Source organism: Lutra lutra, chromosome 9 (assembly GCF_902655055.1).
Source record: "Lutra lutra chromosome 9, mLutLut1.2, whole genome shotgun sequence".
Classification (NCBI taxonomy): domain Eukaryota; kingdom Metazoa; phylum Chordata; class Mammalia; order Carnivora; family Mustelidae; genus Lutra; species Lutra lutra.
Window position 1 is genome coordinate 140,266,767 of NC_062286.1, and position 16,851 is coordinate 140,283,617.

Genomic DNA, 16,851 nt, shown 5'->3' on the forward strand with positions numbered 1-16,851 from the left:
ATCTCAGGGTCCTGGGATCGAGCCCCACATGGGGCTCTCTGCTCAGGGAGCCTGCTCCCCACCAGCACCCCCCGCCACCTCTCTGCCTACTTGTGATCTCTTTCTCTCTGTCAAATAAGTAAATAAATAAAATCTTAAAAAAAAAATCACCTCTGGTCAATATTACTCTTAAAATTCCTCAGGTGGGCACCATGTTGCTATCATACTATTCAGTTAGCTCTTGCTACCTAACAAACAACCCCAAACATAGTGGCTTAAAATGACAACCGTTTGCTGAGCTTATGATGCTGTGGGTCAGGATCTGAGGCCGGGCTCATTTGAGTGGGTCTTATCCTGGCTGGGCTTACTCAGGTGTCTGTGGGCAGCAACTAGCTCTGCTGGGGACTGGCTGGACTGGGATGGCCTCCCTGGGAAGGCTTGTCTTGGCTCCATGAGAGCTCATGTCCTCCAGGCGGCTAGCTGGGACTTGTTCTCGCGGCTGAAGCAGAGCGGAGGCAGATGGAGGGGTTTTGAGTGCCAGGCTGGGAACCAGCTCATGATCCTGAATGCCACTCTGTTACCCAGAGTCGAGGGGTAGACAAGTAGTCTCCAGATCTCAATGGGAAGAGCAGCAGAGACCCCTTGCAAAGGCTGTGGAAACTGAGGAGTGAGGGATTGAGGCCGGTTTTGGCAACCTGCCAACAGTATTTCTCAGTACCTCAGACTTGGTCAGTTTTTCCTTTGGTGTTAAAGCTTATCTCGTTTCCTTGTTTGAGCACCTCGTGCAGCTGGGGACTTGTCTGTTCAGGGCATGGAGCGTTAAACATACCGCTGGCACTGGGGTCATGCTCAGTGATGAGGTGCTCATGGAGTGAGAACCAAGCGGGCTTCAGGTCCGCTCCTTTTACCCTGCTGTTTGCTTGACGAGGGGCACTGCCAAGAGATTGAAATGATTATTCTCATTGTTGCTCAACCTCCCTCCTGTATGAACCTTTGGGGTTTCTGAGACGTGAGAGACTGGGGCAGCATGGCTTGGTCCATATCAGGTGAGGACTCTCTTTACACTGGAGTGTCACGGGCATGAGCCTCACCTACCCCTCACTCCTGACTCTGTGGGGACACAGGACCTGGGAGTGTTCTCTGCTTTCATTGGGCCCTGATTATGGTTGATTTCTTTCTTAAGGGGACAGGGTGGGCAGTCAGTAGATGGGGCACTGAATCTGCCACAGCTCCCCATCCAAGCTAAGCTATTTTTTTTTTTTTTAAAGATTTTATTTATTTGATAGAGATCACAAGTAGTCAGAGAGGCAGGCAGAGAGAGAGAGAGAGAGAGAGAGAGAGAGAGAGGAGGAGGAAGCAGGCTCCCCGCTGAGCAGAAAGCCCGATGCGGGGCTCGATCCCAGGACCCCAAGATCATGACCTGAGCTGAAGGCAGAGGCTTTAACCCACTGAGCCACCCAGGCGCCCCAAGCTAAGCCATTTCTTTATCCTCTTCTCTAACGCTGCACTCATTCAACAGTTGATTTATTGAATACCTACTATGTACTGGGCCGTCCAGACCAATGCTTAATAATATACAGCCATTAAGTGTAATGATTCTCAGAACTGCATGGCATGGAGAAAGAGCGCTCACTCTGCGGCTCGGACACACATAGAGCAGAGCGCTCCTGTCCTTTGCCTGTGGCTAAGTAGCCCTTCTCTAAGGCCCTGTTCCTGGCTAGCAGGAGGCAAGAAGAAAGTTAGGACGTGTTTATTGACTTTCTTGAGCTGGCACTTTAGGCCAGGCACACTTCCAAGCCACATAACTCTCACCACCCTGTGGGGTAGGTATTACTGTTTCCCCATTTTACAGTGAGGAAACTGAGTCACAGGGAGGTTGTGCAGGTCATCTGAGGTCACAGCACGAATCAGTGCGGGGTGAGGTTTGCAGCCTGCCTCCCAAGCCCCTCTCTCTAACCACTCTGCAGAGTAAATTAAAGTAAGTGTCCTGGGTCTCCTCATTCATATCCTTTTGCCCCTCCTTCACCCAGAGCGTCTCCAAGATGGCATCTGGCGGTCTACTCAGCCTGTTCTGGGGTTTTGTTAACAGAGATCTTCTTCCTACCACGTAACCCCCTTCCCAGCACCATGTGAGCCTCAAGCCAGTCCCTGTTCAGCCTCCAGGAGGATCTGTGGCAGCTCCAGATGGCTTAGCCCCAGGGGTCTCCCTCTGCCCAGGCCTGCCTGGCTCCGGCTGTCTCCTTACAGAGGGCTTCAACAGAGTGGGGGACAGCCCGGTATTGCCCAGCCTTACACCTTCTCCCGTCCTACTTGCCTTCGTCTTCTGGGCCCATGACCCCTTCACCATCTTCCAGAGCCAGGAATTGGAGCATTTTCTTCTGTTTCCCACATGAGTGTCCTGGGGCTGCTGTAACAAGTCCCCTGCAACACTGGGAGGTTGGAAACGATGCGGTGTGGTCTCCCGCGCTCTGGAGGCTAGAAGTCTGAAATCCAGGTGTGGGCAGGGCGGGGCTTGCTCTGCAGGCTTGTGGGAGGCTCCTTCCCATCTCTTGCCTCTTCTGGTGGCTCCAGGGGCCGCTTGGCTTGCGGCCGCACCCCTCTGGCTCTGTCTGGTTGCATGGTCTTCACGTTGGCTGTCTGTGTGTGCCTCTGTGTCCTCCTCCGCCTTACACAGACACGGGGACCACTTACCCCCAGGTGCAAGTCCTCTTGTCTTGGAACCCAAAACGTCAAACGAAGAGAGAAAGTAATTGGGAAAAAAACCTTTCGCCCTCAACAATAGTATCTGCTCTCAAGATTAACGTCTTACCAGAAACCCTACTGTGCAGGTGGGAAGCTGAAGCTTACTTACCGGTTTCTCTGTCTGTCTCCCTTCTTCAGGAGGGAGCTCGCTCCGCAGCAGCTTGCCCTTGGGCAAGTCTCTCCTTCCCTCAGCCTCCCGCTCCCCTGGAAGCCCGGCAGTGCTTTCCGAAGCGGGAGCCTGGTGTGTACGGGGCGACTCAGCCCCTGTGAGGCACTGGGGCTGCTGACCGACACATGGCAGGCACTAGATGAGGCTCAGCCAGCCATGCCTGCTGCCGGCCTGTCAAAATCCTCTCTCTCGGCTGGTAGATGCCTCGGGCTGACCAAAGCGAAACTGATTAACTTGGAAAAGGAAAAAAGAAATGTCAGTAACTGTCAGCAGATTGTTCCCCTTTGGTGCCTATGCTGTGTTAAGAGCCTGTGGGGAGTATCTCTCTTATCCTCCTTGTTTATCCCCATTTTACGAAGCCTAAAGTGAGAAGCCTAAAGTGAGAGGAACTTGCTGCAGCGGGTTAAGTGTCGGAACTGGAATTTGAGTCTGGGAGATGGGTCTTCAGCCAGGGCCCGTGGGCCCCAAGGATAGCTGACCAGAGATGCTGCCTGACGAACGTTCGGCTTTCAGCAGAGGGAGGGAGCTCCCTTGGAACCAGTCCTGTCCCAGCTCTCCTCCCTCCTGCTCTGACCTACCAGTCTTCACCAGAGGACCAGGGAGCCATGGCTACTCCCTGAGGGAAGGCGGAGGGAAGATCATCTGATTTATCTGGAGGGTCTAGCTGAAGGTGTCCCAGGTCAAGATCTTAAATTAGAGCTAATTCCCCACGGCATGGGTCCATACCACTCGGTTGTGCTAGATCATCTGAGGTCCCCACAAATACATGTTTAAAAAGACTGTTACATATTTTAATAATAGTTCTAAGGAAAAATAATCTCTTTTTTCCTCCAATTATTACAAGAATATATTCATTTAATTTACTCTGATATGCAAAACATGGCATCATATATATACACCTTGCGTTTCTTGGCTTTAAGGGTAAGCGTCTTTTCATGTGTCTTTTAAAACCTTGTTCTGATTTTTTTTAATTTTAAAAATTAATAGACTTCATCTTTTAAGGACAGTTTTAGGTTTATGGAGAAATGAGGGGAGAGTACAGAGAGCTCCCATGTAGCATTCACCCCCAGCCTCCCATCTGCTTTGGCCTGCGTTTAGCATCTTGCATTAGTGTGGGATGTTGTTACAGTTGACGAGCCAGTATTAATACGTCATTATTTTTATTTTATTTTTTTAAAGATTTTATTTATTTATTTGACAGAGAGACCACAAGTAGGCAGAGAGTCAGGCAGAGGGAGAAGGGGAAGCAGGCTCCCTGCTGAGCAGAGAGCCCAGTGCAGGGCTCGATCCCAAGACCCTCAGATCATGACCTGAGCCGAACGACTGAGCCACCCAGGTGCCCCTTAATACGTAATTATTAACTGAAGTTCAGAGTTGACATTAGGATTCCTCTTGGTGTTCTGCATTCTGTGGGTTTGGACAAGTGTATAATGATACGTATCTGCCATTACAGTATCAAACAGAATCGTTCACTGCCCTGAGCATCCTCTGCGTCCCACCTGCTCATCCCTTCTTCCCTTCCATCAAACCCTGCAACCACTCATCTCCATAGTTTTGCCTTTTCCAGAAAGTCATGTAGTTGGAATTATACAGGATGTAGTCTTTTCAGCCTTGCTTCTTCCACTTAGTCGTATGCACTGAAGGTTCTTCCAGGCCTTCTAGCGGCTTCATGGGTCATTTGGTTCTAGTGCTGGCTGATACTCTGCTGTCTGGATGGACAACAGCTTCTCCATTCACCTGCTGAAGGCCATTTTGGCTGCTCCCAAGTTTTAGCAATTATGATGAAAGCTGCTACAAACATCCATGGGCAGGTTTTTGTGTGAGTGTAAGGTTTTGGCTTATTGGGTAATGATATAGCAACCCATCCGTCCCATACCTTTTTTTCTTTCTACGCTTTGAAAGTTGTAAGATACACACAACATACAGTTTATCATTGCAACAGTTTTTAAGTGTGCAGTTTAGTGGCACCGAGCCCATTCACGCTGTCGTGCACACAGCTCCCTTTTAAAGTGACCATATTCCAGGGGCGCCTGGCTGGCTCAGTTGGAAGAGCATGCAGCTCTTGATCTCAGGGTCATGAGTTCAAGCCCCACATTGGGTGTAAAGATTACTCAAATAAATAAACAAACTTAAAAAAAAAAGGAGAGAGAAAAACTTAAAAAAAGAAAAAAGTAAGTATTACAGCAAACCCCAGTTACCCAAGGATGGGGAGGAAGTAAGGGTGTGAGAGGTCCCCACACGGCACAGCAGGTGACAGACGGTGGCTTGGGAAACTTGTAGCTAAAACAGTGGACTCAGTACCAGATTCTTCCTGAAAAGTTCAATGTGTTTAACACCTTGGGTACGCTTCTCCAAAGCCTTCTCTTTCATGGCCCCAAACATGCATTTTTAGAGCCTATTTGTGGCATTTCCATGCTCTTTCTTTCCCTAGGCCCCTTTATGGGTTGTTTTTGAAAAGGAGCTTTGGAAATAGTCACTTTCCTATAACTTTCCGCCGCCTCTCCATTTACCTGCCTGGAAAGCAGCGCGCTCATCCCATTGAGCATTATGAGCTTGGGGAGCTCAGAGGAGGTGCGGGTCTGCACATGTGGCAGAATGGAGGAGGTGAGGGGTGCTTCACGCTCTCGCACGTGGACCCTCAGGATGGCAAGGAGGGGTGTGCCTCGCATGAGTCTTGCCAACCATGTGGTCTTCCCAGAGCCTTGCCTGACGTGCCTGCCTTCTCCACCTTGTGCTTCAGTTTCCCCATTAGGCCAGTGGGGATAATAGGACCTGCTACTGCCTTGATTCAGAGTGAGAAAAATTAGTGGCGGCCTTTTGAGGTTTCCCTGAGAAAAGTACCATCTCCCTGGGGGAAGGTGTTAGTTGGCTCATTATCTTGCCGGCAGGGATCAGCTGCTCCTAAAAGGCGTTGGTTTTGCTGTGATCACAGAACAGGCTTCAGGGAGAGCAAAATAATCATCATGGCAGGTGTGTCAGAAATGTAGCACTCTTTCTGGAATTTCTGCTTTGAAGCCCCGTGCTTCCCTGAGGCGCTCTGGGCTGCTTTTCTCCTTCCCCAAGGGTGGGCTGATTTCAGGGGGCATGTGCTCAGCCCTTAGCTCCCCAAGCAGGACCCCCAGGACCAACTGGGGTTTGTCTGGGGCTCTGGTATTCACTTGGGGGCGTGGGAGCCCTGTAGGCTTCCTCAGTCCTGCTTGCCTGGACGCGCACAGTGGGCTGTTTTGCTGTCCTGGCCCCTCACCTGATTCCCCCAGCGAGTGGGGTCCAGGTCACCCCTCCACCCAACTCCCCCTGAAGCCAACTGACAGGTCTCCTCCTTCGCCTCCCACCTCTCCTCTTTCCACCTCCTCCCAACTCAGGGACCATCATAACTGAGGACTGGGAGATGGATTTCCTCCTTGGGGTTTAGGCTCTGGAATCCGGAAGACTTTACTCTGTTTCTGCCGTAGCAACTCCAGTGGGAGGCCTACCCATCTCTCCCTGCACTTGTAGGAGCCAGCTTCGGGCAGCACTTCAGGCCTGATGGCACTCTGAGATCCCCAGAGCTGCCTGCTGTGTGCCCGTGGCCAGCTGCAACACCAACATCGCACTGCTCTCAGGAGGGCTCTTGGCATATGACAGCTCCTTTCCTATGTGGGGTCAGTGAGATGCGTGTTCTGTGTGGTCTCTCATCATTCCCCCTCGGGCTCAATTTCTACCTGCCCCATGATACACACTTTGTAGCTTCCCTCATCTCATCTTTCTCTCTCCCTTATGAGTGTTTTTGGGGATCACCTCCCAAATAGAATCCTTGTGATGACATCGTTTTTAGGGGAACCCAGCATGAGACAGCATCTCTTCCCAGAAACAATGACTGGGTTCTGCAGACTGATGGGTAGGAGAGAAGAGAGGTTGGGGGAGGATTCACTAGTTAATAGTTCAAAATATCAAGGTGTATTTTGGAAACCCAAATAAATGGAGCGCTTATTCTGTGTCTGGTGCCATGCTCAGTGTTCCCACAGACTGTTTCAGGAGAGCTCCCTGTAGCTCCGCCCAAGTGACCTGCTCTCAGAGATGAGGGATCTGGGTCTGAGGGATATCCACCGGCAGTGAGTAGGGACAGGAACTCAGTCCGATGGCTCCTTTGGGAAGCATCTCGAAATTCTTTAGCTAGTAGAAAGGACACAGTGCCTTGAGATAAGCCGTTGTCTTTCCTCAATGTCAGTCAGCTCTGAGGAATTCCAGTACTCTCTTCTGATCTCTGAATATTTTTGTCTTTAAATCTTCCCTTAAAAAATTATAACCTGTCCAGTGTTTTGAGGCAGGTGGCATGGTGGCATGAAATCCATAATGTTAGATCTGTGAGGGACAGAGAATGGGAGAGTTGGTTTCAGGATTAAAAAAAGACTGGCTTGGGGCATTTGCTGATTTCTGTGGTGTGATACCCCCACCATGGCCAGTCCCAGGTTATGAATGTGCCATCACTGAACCCGAAGTCAGGACAATGTTGGGATGTGGAGTACCTCACCATCACGTGGCATCTCCGTCATGCTGACGCAGTCAGCATCAGGGGCCCCCAGAGCACCAGTAACGGGAAGATGAAATAGAATAATTAGCAAGTGATGAGCTCTAAGTATTTAGAACCTTTGTTATTGAGGTAAAATTCACATAGCATCAGACTCAACATTTTAACTGTCTTAAAGGGGACATCTTGGCAGCATTCAGGCACGTTCATGTTGGCCTGTGCCTTCGGCTCAGCTGGTGATCTCGGGGCCCTGGGAACGAGCCCCATCTCAGGCCCCTTCCTCAGCGGGGAGCCTGCTTCTCCCTCTGCCTGCCGCTCTCCCTTCTCTTGTCTGTCAAATAAATAAATAAAATCTTTAAAAAAATAAAAGTTGGTATAAAATTAGATTTAAAAAGTTAGTATAAAATCACACAAAATGCTATTTATATAGTTATTTTTCTTAAAGATACATTTAAATGTGTTAACAGTGCCAAGTTTTTATTATTATTTTTTTTTAGGCTTTCAGCATAGAAATTTTACTTCAAAGGCACACATTTAACATTGTAATATTTACCTTTGGTTATATTTTCTTTCTACTTTTTAAAAAATTATTTTTATTATGTTAGTCATCTTACAGTGCGTCATTAGTTTTTGATGTAAAAAATTTTTTTAGTTGCTTGTGCTTTTGCTGTCATATCTGAGAATTCATTACCAAGCCCAAGGTCATGAAGATTTACTCCTATATTTTCTTCTAAGAGTTTTGTAGTTTTAGCTCTTACATTTAGGTCTTTGATCAATTTTGAGTTAATTTTTGTATATGAAGTGAGATAGGGATTTCAACATTGTTTTGCATGTGAATATCCAGTTGTATACCTTTGTCTTTAATATAACTTAAAAGTTTATATAATTGAACTCTTAATTATGGCCATGTTTAACAACTGGCTTGCAAAATTCTGGAAAATCAGCTCTCATGAGCCAGCGTGAGCTGGGATGAACCAATAGGAGCCGGTTCCCTCCTGCCACTACTCCTACCTTACCCAGCTTGCAGCAAAAGGCTGCCGTATGTATTGGTTTTCTGAAGGAGCCGAGCTGGGGGACAATCGAGGCGTGCTTATGGAGCTCTTAGGGAATGGATATCTGAGCAGGAAGCACCTGGAGACCCCCATTCCTGCAACCACGGGCCTGTCCTGCCTCTTGCCGTTGTATTTGTCTTTCCCTCCCATGGTTTGAGGACCATGCCTAGGTCTCTCTTGCTGTCTTGCCTCACATTGTCCAGCTCTTCCCTCTGGCTGAGAGGGAATTGATTGTGTCCCAGTTGGCTCTGGAGGGGTTTTGGAAGCCCCACCTTTGAGCAGAGACCCAAGTGTGATTCTGAGTTTCAGGAAGTGCTCCTTGTCCTAGTGGGTTAACCAGATAAAATACAGGCTGCCATTACATGTGGATTTCAGGTAAATAGTACATAATTTTTAGTACAAGCATGACCTGTGCAAGATTGGGATGTGTGTATACTAAAGAATGCTGAATCTGTTAGGCTTCCCTTCAGGTCAGTTTTCTTCCTTATTGCCTTCATCCAACAGCAGAAGCTAAGAACTCCAGAGTGAAAAGGTCCTAGGGAGGTGTTGATTCTCTGCCCATTTTACAGATATGGAAACTGAGTCCCGGCATGGAATCACTGTGGACTTTGAGGACTTGCTAAGCGACACGACTTTTCTTTTTCATGAAGGCAGCACATTTTCTAGGTGTCCCCTCTGCACAGACCATTGTGCTGGGTGTTGGGGGATGACAGTAGCAAGCCTACAGTGTGTAGAGGGCAAGGGTCAAGAGTTCCTGTAAGGCATGTGGAAGAAGAGGCAGGATTCAGACAGACTTGGGTCCAGACCCTGCTTTGCTTTGTATTAGCTGCATGTCAAGTCTCTTCTCTCTGAGCCTCTGTCTCCCCTTTAATAATGTGGGGATAGCTCCTTCTGTGGGGGGATTGTTACCAGGCTCCAGTGGTGTGATAAAATGCCAGATGGGGGCCGGGAAGGGTTTACTATATGATGAGAGAAGAGAGGTGCCCGCGGTAAAGTTTGGTTGTTGCCCACAGGTCGCCAGGCATCCTGAGCCACCCAGATGATGCAGGATGGAGGTGCCAGGACTCACTCGCCCTGCCTCGCCTGCCAGGGACCAGCCAGCTACCGCTCCTGGACACACAGGAGCCCCCGGTGGGCAGGTCTCACCTCACCTGACCCTAAGCCCTGTCATTCTGCCCCCGGAGCAGGGTCTGGCCCCTACAGTGTTCCTGAAGGCCTTGCCCATCCCATTGTACCACACAGTGCCTCCAGGGGGCCTCCAGCCATGTGCCCCCCTAGTGACACGCAGCTTGGATGGGGGCGGTGCACCCTTTCTTCTCAGCCCCCTGCTGCGGCCTGAAGGACCTGGCCCTGCCCAGGTGGGGAAGCCGGCACTTGTGTGCCCGGCACTTACCGTGAACATCGTGGGTACTCTGCCTGTCCTGTCGCCAGGCCTGGGGCCCACGCTGGGGAGCCCGGGCAAGGTACGGAATGCCGGCAAGTACCTTTGCCCACACTGTGGCCGGGATTGCCTGAAGCCCAGTGTTTTGGAGAAGCACATCCGGTCCCACACGGGTGAGAGGCCCTTTCCATGTGCCACCTGTGGCATTGCCTTTAAGACCCAGAGCAACCTGTATAAGCACAGACGCACCCAGACCCACCTCAACCACTCTAGGCTGTCCTCAGAGTCCGATGGAGGTGGGGGCAGCCTCCTGGAGGAGGGGGACAAGGCTGGAGAGAGCTCCAGAGCAGACGTCCTGGGGGACAGCAGCAGCCAGAGAGTGGGTGATGGGGCCCGATCAGAGAGACCCCTTTCTCCAGGCACCCAGGATGCTGGGCGCTGCCTGGTGCCTGCCATGCACCTGTCTTCTGTTGCCAAGACCTTGGGTCTGAAGTTGGAAGCTGTTCCCTGTCCAGGGTCCACATTTGCTGACAGAGAGACCCCTGTGGACTCTGCCCACACGGCCTCCCCTGGGCTCGCCCTGCCTGGCTCCCAGCCGAGGTGGAAGCTGCCAGAGCAGACGTCCCCGACTGCCGGCCGGCTGTGCTCCCTACAGCAGCAGCAGGCAGCCACGTCTTCGGAGAAGCCCTGGGACACTAAGGCCTTAGAGGGCCGGCTGCGGAAGTGTGAGAGCACTGACTCGGGCTACCTGTCCCGCTCTGATAGTGCAGAGCAGCCGCCGGCCCCTGGCAGCCCCCTGCGCGGCCTGTTGGAGCACAGTGCCGAGTCTGAGGGCGAGGTGGCACTGGGGCCTGGGGGGCCCGGCCTGCAGCTGGAGAAGAAGAAGCTAGAGGAGCGCATCGCCTGGCTCATCTCTCACAATCAGGCTGTGGTGGACGATTCCCAGCTGGACAACGTGCGGCCCCGCAAGACAGTCCTGTGCAAGCAAGGCAGTATTGACCTCCCTATGCCCTACACCTACAAAGATTCCTTCCACTTTGACATCCGGGCGCTGCAGCCTGGCCGGAGGAAGCCCGCTACCCTCAGCTCGGCCCGTTCTACCTTTACCCCCCCGGACAAGGCGCCGCCGCTCTTCTTTCGCTCGGTCCCCACTCAGCTCTCCACCACTGTGGCATGTGTGCCCGTCACCAGGAGCAACTCACTGCCTTTTGTCGAGGGCACCAGGACATGGCAGGAGCCCCCGGACCCCCAGGATGCCTGCCCCAGGAGGCAGAAGCCTCTGAGCCCCAGGCCCGCCCCCGCCCGACTGGTGGATGTCCCCAGCAGCCACCCCCGGGCCCTGGTGAGACAGGCTGCTGTGGAGGACCTGCCATGTCCCCCTACTGGAGACAGCCTGGTGCCTGCAGAGGACCTGGATGGAAACAGAGCTGCTGCTGGGGAGGGGGCAGCCAGCAAGGGCAGAGCAGCCAGTAAGAAATGCAGCCAGAGGAAGCTGAAGATGTTCTCCCAGGACAAGTGGCAGGTGTATGGGAATGAGACGTTCAAGAGAATCTACCAGAAAATGAAAACCAGCTGCCATGGAGGCAAGAAGGCAAGGGAGATGACCATGGGTAGTGGGACAGAGCTGGACCTTCCTCTCCAGGAAGAGTTAGCAGGAAATGAGGGCACAGTACTGTCCCAGGACAGGAGGAGCCCTGTTCATGGAGACACATCTGTGGGGGCCAAACCAGGGCCTTGCCAAAATCCACTGGGCCCGGAGGGCATCTTAGTGATGGAATCCCCCAAGCAGAGGGAGATGGTGGCCAGAGCAGGAGGCAGTGACCAGCCTAGGGTGAACAGGGCCATGTCTCCGCCCACCCTCAGCTGCAGAGAACCCTCCTGTTCAGGTGGCGAGAGCCCCCTCCTTTCTCCAAACAGGAAGCTGGAGCTGGGGTGTCAGCTGCCCCCAGTACCTGGTCCCCTCAGGGGAGGTGATATAGAGACTCCCAAGCTGGTTTTGCCAGACCCTCAGCTGGAAGGAGGCACCCTTGGTGGTGGGGACAAGAAGGAGCCCTGTCAGTGGACCCAAACTGTGCCGAGGCGGCCCAGTGGTAGCTCTGGGGAACCCCAGCCCTCAGAGGACAAGCTCCCCTCAGAGAGGAAGAAGCTGAAGGTAGAGAAGCTGAGCTGCCAGGAGCATTCAGAACCTCTGGGAACAGAAAGAGAGGCCCTGGGTGGCCCCATGCAGGCCGCCTCCCCACCATCTCAGAACCAGGACAGTGACCCTGGGGATAAGCCAGGGGAGCTACATGGGAGTGCTGATGGCATGGCGAGGGGCAGGGCTGGGCAGCCAGGCAGGCCCTTGGAGATTTCTGGTGCTGCCTCTGCTACTCCTTCTGTGGCTCAGAGGCAGGCGGAACTGGGGGAAGAGATCTTGCCGTGTCCTGCAGCCACGTCCCTTGGGCATCATTCCCACGCAGCTTCTGGTGTCCTCACTGCTCTGGCGGACACTACCTTCCCCCCTAAGTACCTCCTCAAGTTGCCTCAGGGAGAGACCTGCCCACCGCCTTCTGTCACCCCGAGGCCGGGAGAAGGCCAGGACCCTGTGTGCAGGAGCAGGCGGCCTGAGGAACTGGCATCCTTTGTTGGGTCAGGGCTGGGGACCCGCCTGCCTCCCTGTCCAGCCTCAGGCTTGGCCACCAGTGGGGCACACAGCTTCAAGGAGGACCCCAGCTGCTCTAGGCCATGGGACAGGAGAAAAGGGGTACAGGGAGAGGAGAAAGGAGACTTGGACACTTACACCCCAGCAGGGGGGCAGTCCTCTGGCTCATCCGCTGGCACCCCCAGGGAGACAGCCTCCTTTCTGCCCACCCCAGCGTGTGCCTCCCGGCAGAGTGGCCCCCCTGACGTCCGACACCTCTGCGTGGGCAGCACTGCAGTGGGGGCCAGGCCATCTGGGGGTGCCCCGAATCCCTGCGCACTCAGGGAGTTGGGGGGAACTCCTGAGAATGTCCCGGAAGGCCCTCCTTCAGAACCTCTGGCTGGGCTCAGTTCCTGCTGCTCCTTCCTCACGGCCCCCATACCCCCCAGCTGGCCAGAGCTGGCCTCGTGTGCCCACTCAGAGACCCAGTGGAGTTTCAGGGCCCACGGCCCTTTCCCGTCATTGAGGGCCGAGCCCCGACTCACATGGTGTTGCTTGAGCCGAAGCCTGCCTCTGCCCACAGAGCAGAAGGAAAAGGCTGCTTCTGTGTACTTGGCACTGCACTTCCTTGGTGGCAGCACCCAGGACAAGGGTCCAGACACCCAGCCTGTGAGCAAGACAGTGGGAGGACGGATGAAGACAGGCCTGGGACAAGGAGGGCAGGTCCAGACATCAAAGGTAACATCCTCCTTTGCCTGGGGCCCCAGGGCTGGGGGAATGTGCTTGGCACGCAGAACTCCTAATGATGGAGAGGAGGCATGAAGCCACCCTGGGGACACTGGCTCTTTGTGATATGGTCTTCTTAGCCTGCTCCTGAGGGAAGGGGGGGCTGCCACATACATGGCAGGGTGGGATAAAGGCAAAAAATGTAACACAAAACAAAATAATGAAAAGATGCATTTCAAATGAGAGAATTATTGTACCAAGATCCAAGATGGGATACTTTTCATCATTAGACATTAAATTTAACTCTGAACATCCTGGTAACAGCAGCGAAAAGTGAAATGAAACACTGCCCGGGATTATAAGCTGGAAATTGTTACTGAGAGATACACTCTAGGTAGAACACCATCTCTTTTTTTTTTTTTTTTTAAGATTTTATTTATTTATTTGACAGAGACAGAGAGATCCCAAGTAGTCAGAGAGGCAGGAAGAGAGAGAGGAGGAAGCAGGCCCCCTGCTGAGCAGAGAGCCCGATGTGGGGCTCGATCCCAGGACCCTGGGATCATGACCTGACCTGAAGGCAGAGGCTTTAACCCACTGAGCCACCCAGGTGCCCCAGAACACCATCTCTTTTAAAAGGAGAGAATTAATGAGGTGCCTGGCTGGCTCAGGTGGTAGAGCATGGGACCCTTGATCTCAGGTTGTGAGTTCGAGCCCCAATCAGGTGTAGAGATTACTTAAAAATAAAATTAAAAAAGAGAGAGTGAGCAACAGAGAGAGAGAAAGAGAGAGAGCTATTGTATCAGGAATTTGGGAAACAATTACTATGATCAGATTCAACTTAATGTCCAGGTTCCCTGGGAGTGGCTAAAAGGGAAGGGGCCGAGTGCTCTGGAGCTGTCACTTGGTGACTAGTGGTAAGTTTGTGGTCCCATTTCAAGCACGAATCTATGTGTCTGGACTATGTGCTGCTTTGGGAAGTCTCAGGCCAGGGCAGCTGAAGAGGGTCCCAGAGCTTCTGTTCTGATGTAACCGTGGGCAACGCTGGCAGGGCCAGGATTCCAGAGCCTCGCAGGCACTTCTTCGTCCCGAGAGTGGCGGTTAATAAAGATATGCTGAGGCTCAGATGGGGGGGTGGGGTGGGCTGAGACCCAGTTGGGCCCTCCTTCCTCCCAAAAGGCAGGGGTTCCTAGAGAGGTGGAGTTGGGGGCTGGGGGGAGATCTGGACGTGGTGTTCCCTGGGCCTCCAGTTAACACCACAGGGCTTTGAGCAACATGATGCCAACATGCCTGGTGTTTTCAGCTCTCCTGCCCGGTGGCCTCAGGGATAGTGTCCCAGGAGCGGCTGTCTGAGTCTGAAGGGAAGAAAGGACTGCTGTGGAGGAAGGCGAAGATGTTTCGGGGAAACGGCAAACAGAAGCTGAGTGTCTGCTCCAGAAGGTAGGGGGCGTGGCAACCTCTGTCTGCCCGGTGTGCTCCTCCTGTCAGGAGCTATGGGGTGACTTGCTAACCCAGGGAAGACCTTCGCAGGGGTTCCAGAGGTGTCTTTGTGGCAGTGAGGGTCTGGAGGTTCATGGGGAAAGGAGGTTCATGGAGGTTCCCCATCAGTCCATCTGCATAGCAGACCCCAGGCCCGACTGTGTGCTTTCTGGGGGTGCCTCTCCAAGGCCAGGGGTCCAGTAAATTTTGGAAATAACGGAGTCGAAACACACCCGCCCACCCATTTAAGTCCCGAGGAGAGAGCGTGTTAGTTATTGACTGCTTTTACTGCTTTTTTATTTATGCGAGCGGTACGTGTCCTTTGCAGAAGAGTTTAGAAATAGAGGCCAGCGAGGAGGAGATGCTAAAGCACCCTGGTACTGCCTCTGCTCCGGAGGTGCTGCTGGTGTGCAGGGCGCTCTCTTCCAGACTTCTCTCCGGCATGTGCACACGCAGCATGTCCAGACAACAGATGGGACGCACAGGATTTACTGACACCACTCTTTCATCACTGACGGTCTTGCCCTTAGAGACGAAGGGAAAGGCCACTTTTTCACAAGGCCCCACTCCTCTGTGCTGCCAGAGAAGCTGTTGGATTCGGTGTTCCCGTGGCCTCCGGGCCTGCTCAGGGTGACTTCGTGCTGCCTCCCCATCTCCTGTTTTCGAACTTGCACTTTGATCCCAGAGCCCTAATGCTTTCCTGAATTCCCCCTCCACGTCTCAGCCTCCTACTCTCCTCTTCCTGGAACCTGCCTGCCTTCTTCCTTCATTGTTGGTATTTGACCCAAAGCTGAGATATTCTTCAAGAAGCAGTGCAGATTCCTGATTCTTCCCTACAGCTGCTCAGAACCTCCATGGCTAGAGATGATGTGCCGTCTGGACAGGCCTTGAGATGAGGCCCCTGCCCGTTTCTGTTGTCCGTCGGACTGCATGTCTGGAGCTGGCGCCACTGAGGGCTTGCTATGTGCTGGGCACTGGGTGACTGTGAACCGCAGCCCCCGCCATTGTTCCCCTGAGGATCTTGAGACACACACAGATCGGGCGGCCTCTCCAAGCACCCTGATGTGAATCAGCAGGTCTTTTATTTTAATTTTATTTTTTAAAGATTTTATTTTATTTATTCCAGACAGAGAGAGAGCATGAGCGTGCTCAAAGCAGGGGGAGCAGCAGAGGGAGAGGGAGAAGCACACTCCTCACTGAGCAGGGAGCTCGACATGAAGCTCCATCCCGGACCCTGGGATCGTGACCTGAGCCAAAGACAGTTGCTTAACTCACTGAGCCACCCCCGCCCCTGAATCAGCAAGTCTTACCTCCGAGCCCGTATGGCAGACAGCAGCTTGCTCTGTGCTCGCAGCCTGCACAGGCACAAGAGTCACCTGGGCTTTCTTCGGAGGCTGAGACACATTCCTCAGGTCTGAGATGGGGCCGGAGACCCTGCGTTTCCAACAGGCTCCAGGTGATGCTCAGGGTGCCGGCGCCTGGGGAACAGTCTTGCAGGAGCTGTTCTTTGTGCTGCCCCAGACCACACTGCACCCTTCCCAGAAGGAGCCCAGCTGTTCAAAGCTGAGCGAAAGAAGGGTCACTGCCTGTGCGACAGGGATATCCAGCCCTACCAGAAACCCCTGAGCCATGTAGAGTGGGGGAGGGATGGCTCCCTCAGATGGAATGGATGCTAGCCAGAGTAGCTGCTCATGGATTCAGGGAGTACAGGGACGTTGGCAGGTGACCTTGTGCCCTGTCAGTATCTCCCACATTGGACCGATGTGGAAGAAGCACTAAATTGCATGGAGTGACAGCTGCTAAGCCTGCTTCTGGGCCTCAGTCATGGTCCAAGGAGATGTGGGGTGAGGGACCAGTGTTGAGTACCTCATTGATTCCTCCCACCTTCCCAAGGCTTCAGTTTAGCTAATATAACAGATTGTCACCATGCACCTGCTAGGTGCCAGGTGTCACATATGGAGGCCACAGGGAAAGCGTCCCCATACCACGCTGGTGGTGCCAGGTTGATGCTCTGGGAGGCCTGGAGAGAGAGGTCTGTAGCACCTCCTGGACCAAGTACAGCCTGGGTGAGAATCTCCTTAGGCCTGACCATACTCAAAAGTTTTGACTCTTAGTAGCCAAATAAATTCCAGGAGATTTCACGTAAAAACCTGAATTTCTAGCTTGTCTTGAAATATTTGGAGCTCTGGAGAGGCTTGT

General features: G+C 52.8%; 1 protein-coding gene across 5 annotated transcripts in view; it reads left to right on the plus strand.

The window, feature by feature from the left end:
* The window catches only part of ZNF831 (zinc finger protein 831), a 95,455-nt gene that overhangs the window by 13,950 nt on the left and 64,654 nt on the right, over positions 1-16,851 (plus strand). For all 5 annotated transcript variants that reach the window (XR_007130191.1, XR_007130192.1, XM_047746172.1 and 2 more), the window contains exons 2-3: positions 9,463-13,188; positions 14,477-14,613. Coding sequence is in view for 3 of the 5 variants with exons in the window: in XM_047746172.1 (XP_047602128.1) it covers positions 9,499-13,188; positions 14,477-14,613 (3,827 nt within the window). In the remaining 2 variants the exon portion in view is untranslated. The remainder of the gene's footprint in view (positions 1-9,462; positions 13,189-14,476; positions 14,614-16,851) is intronic.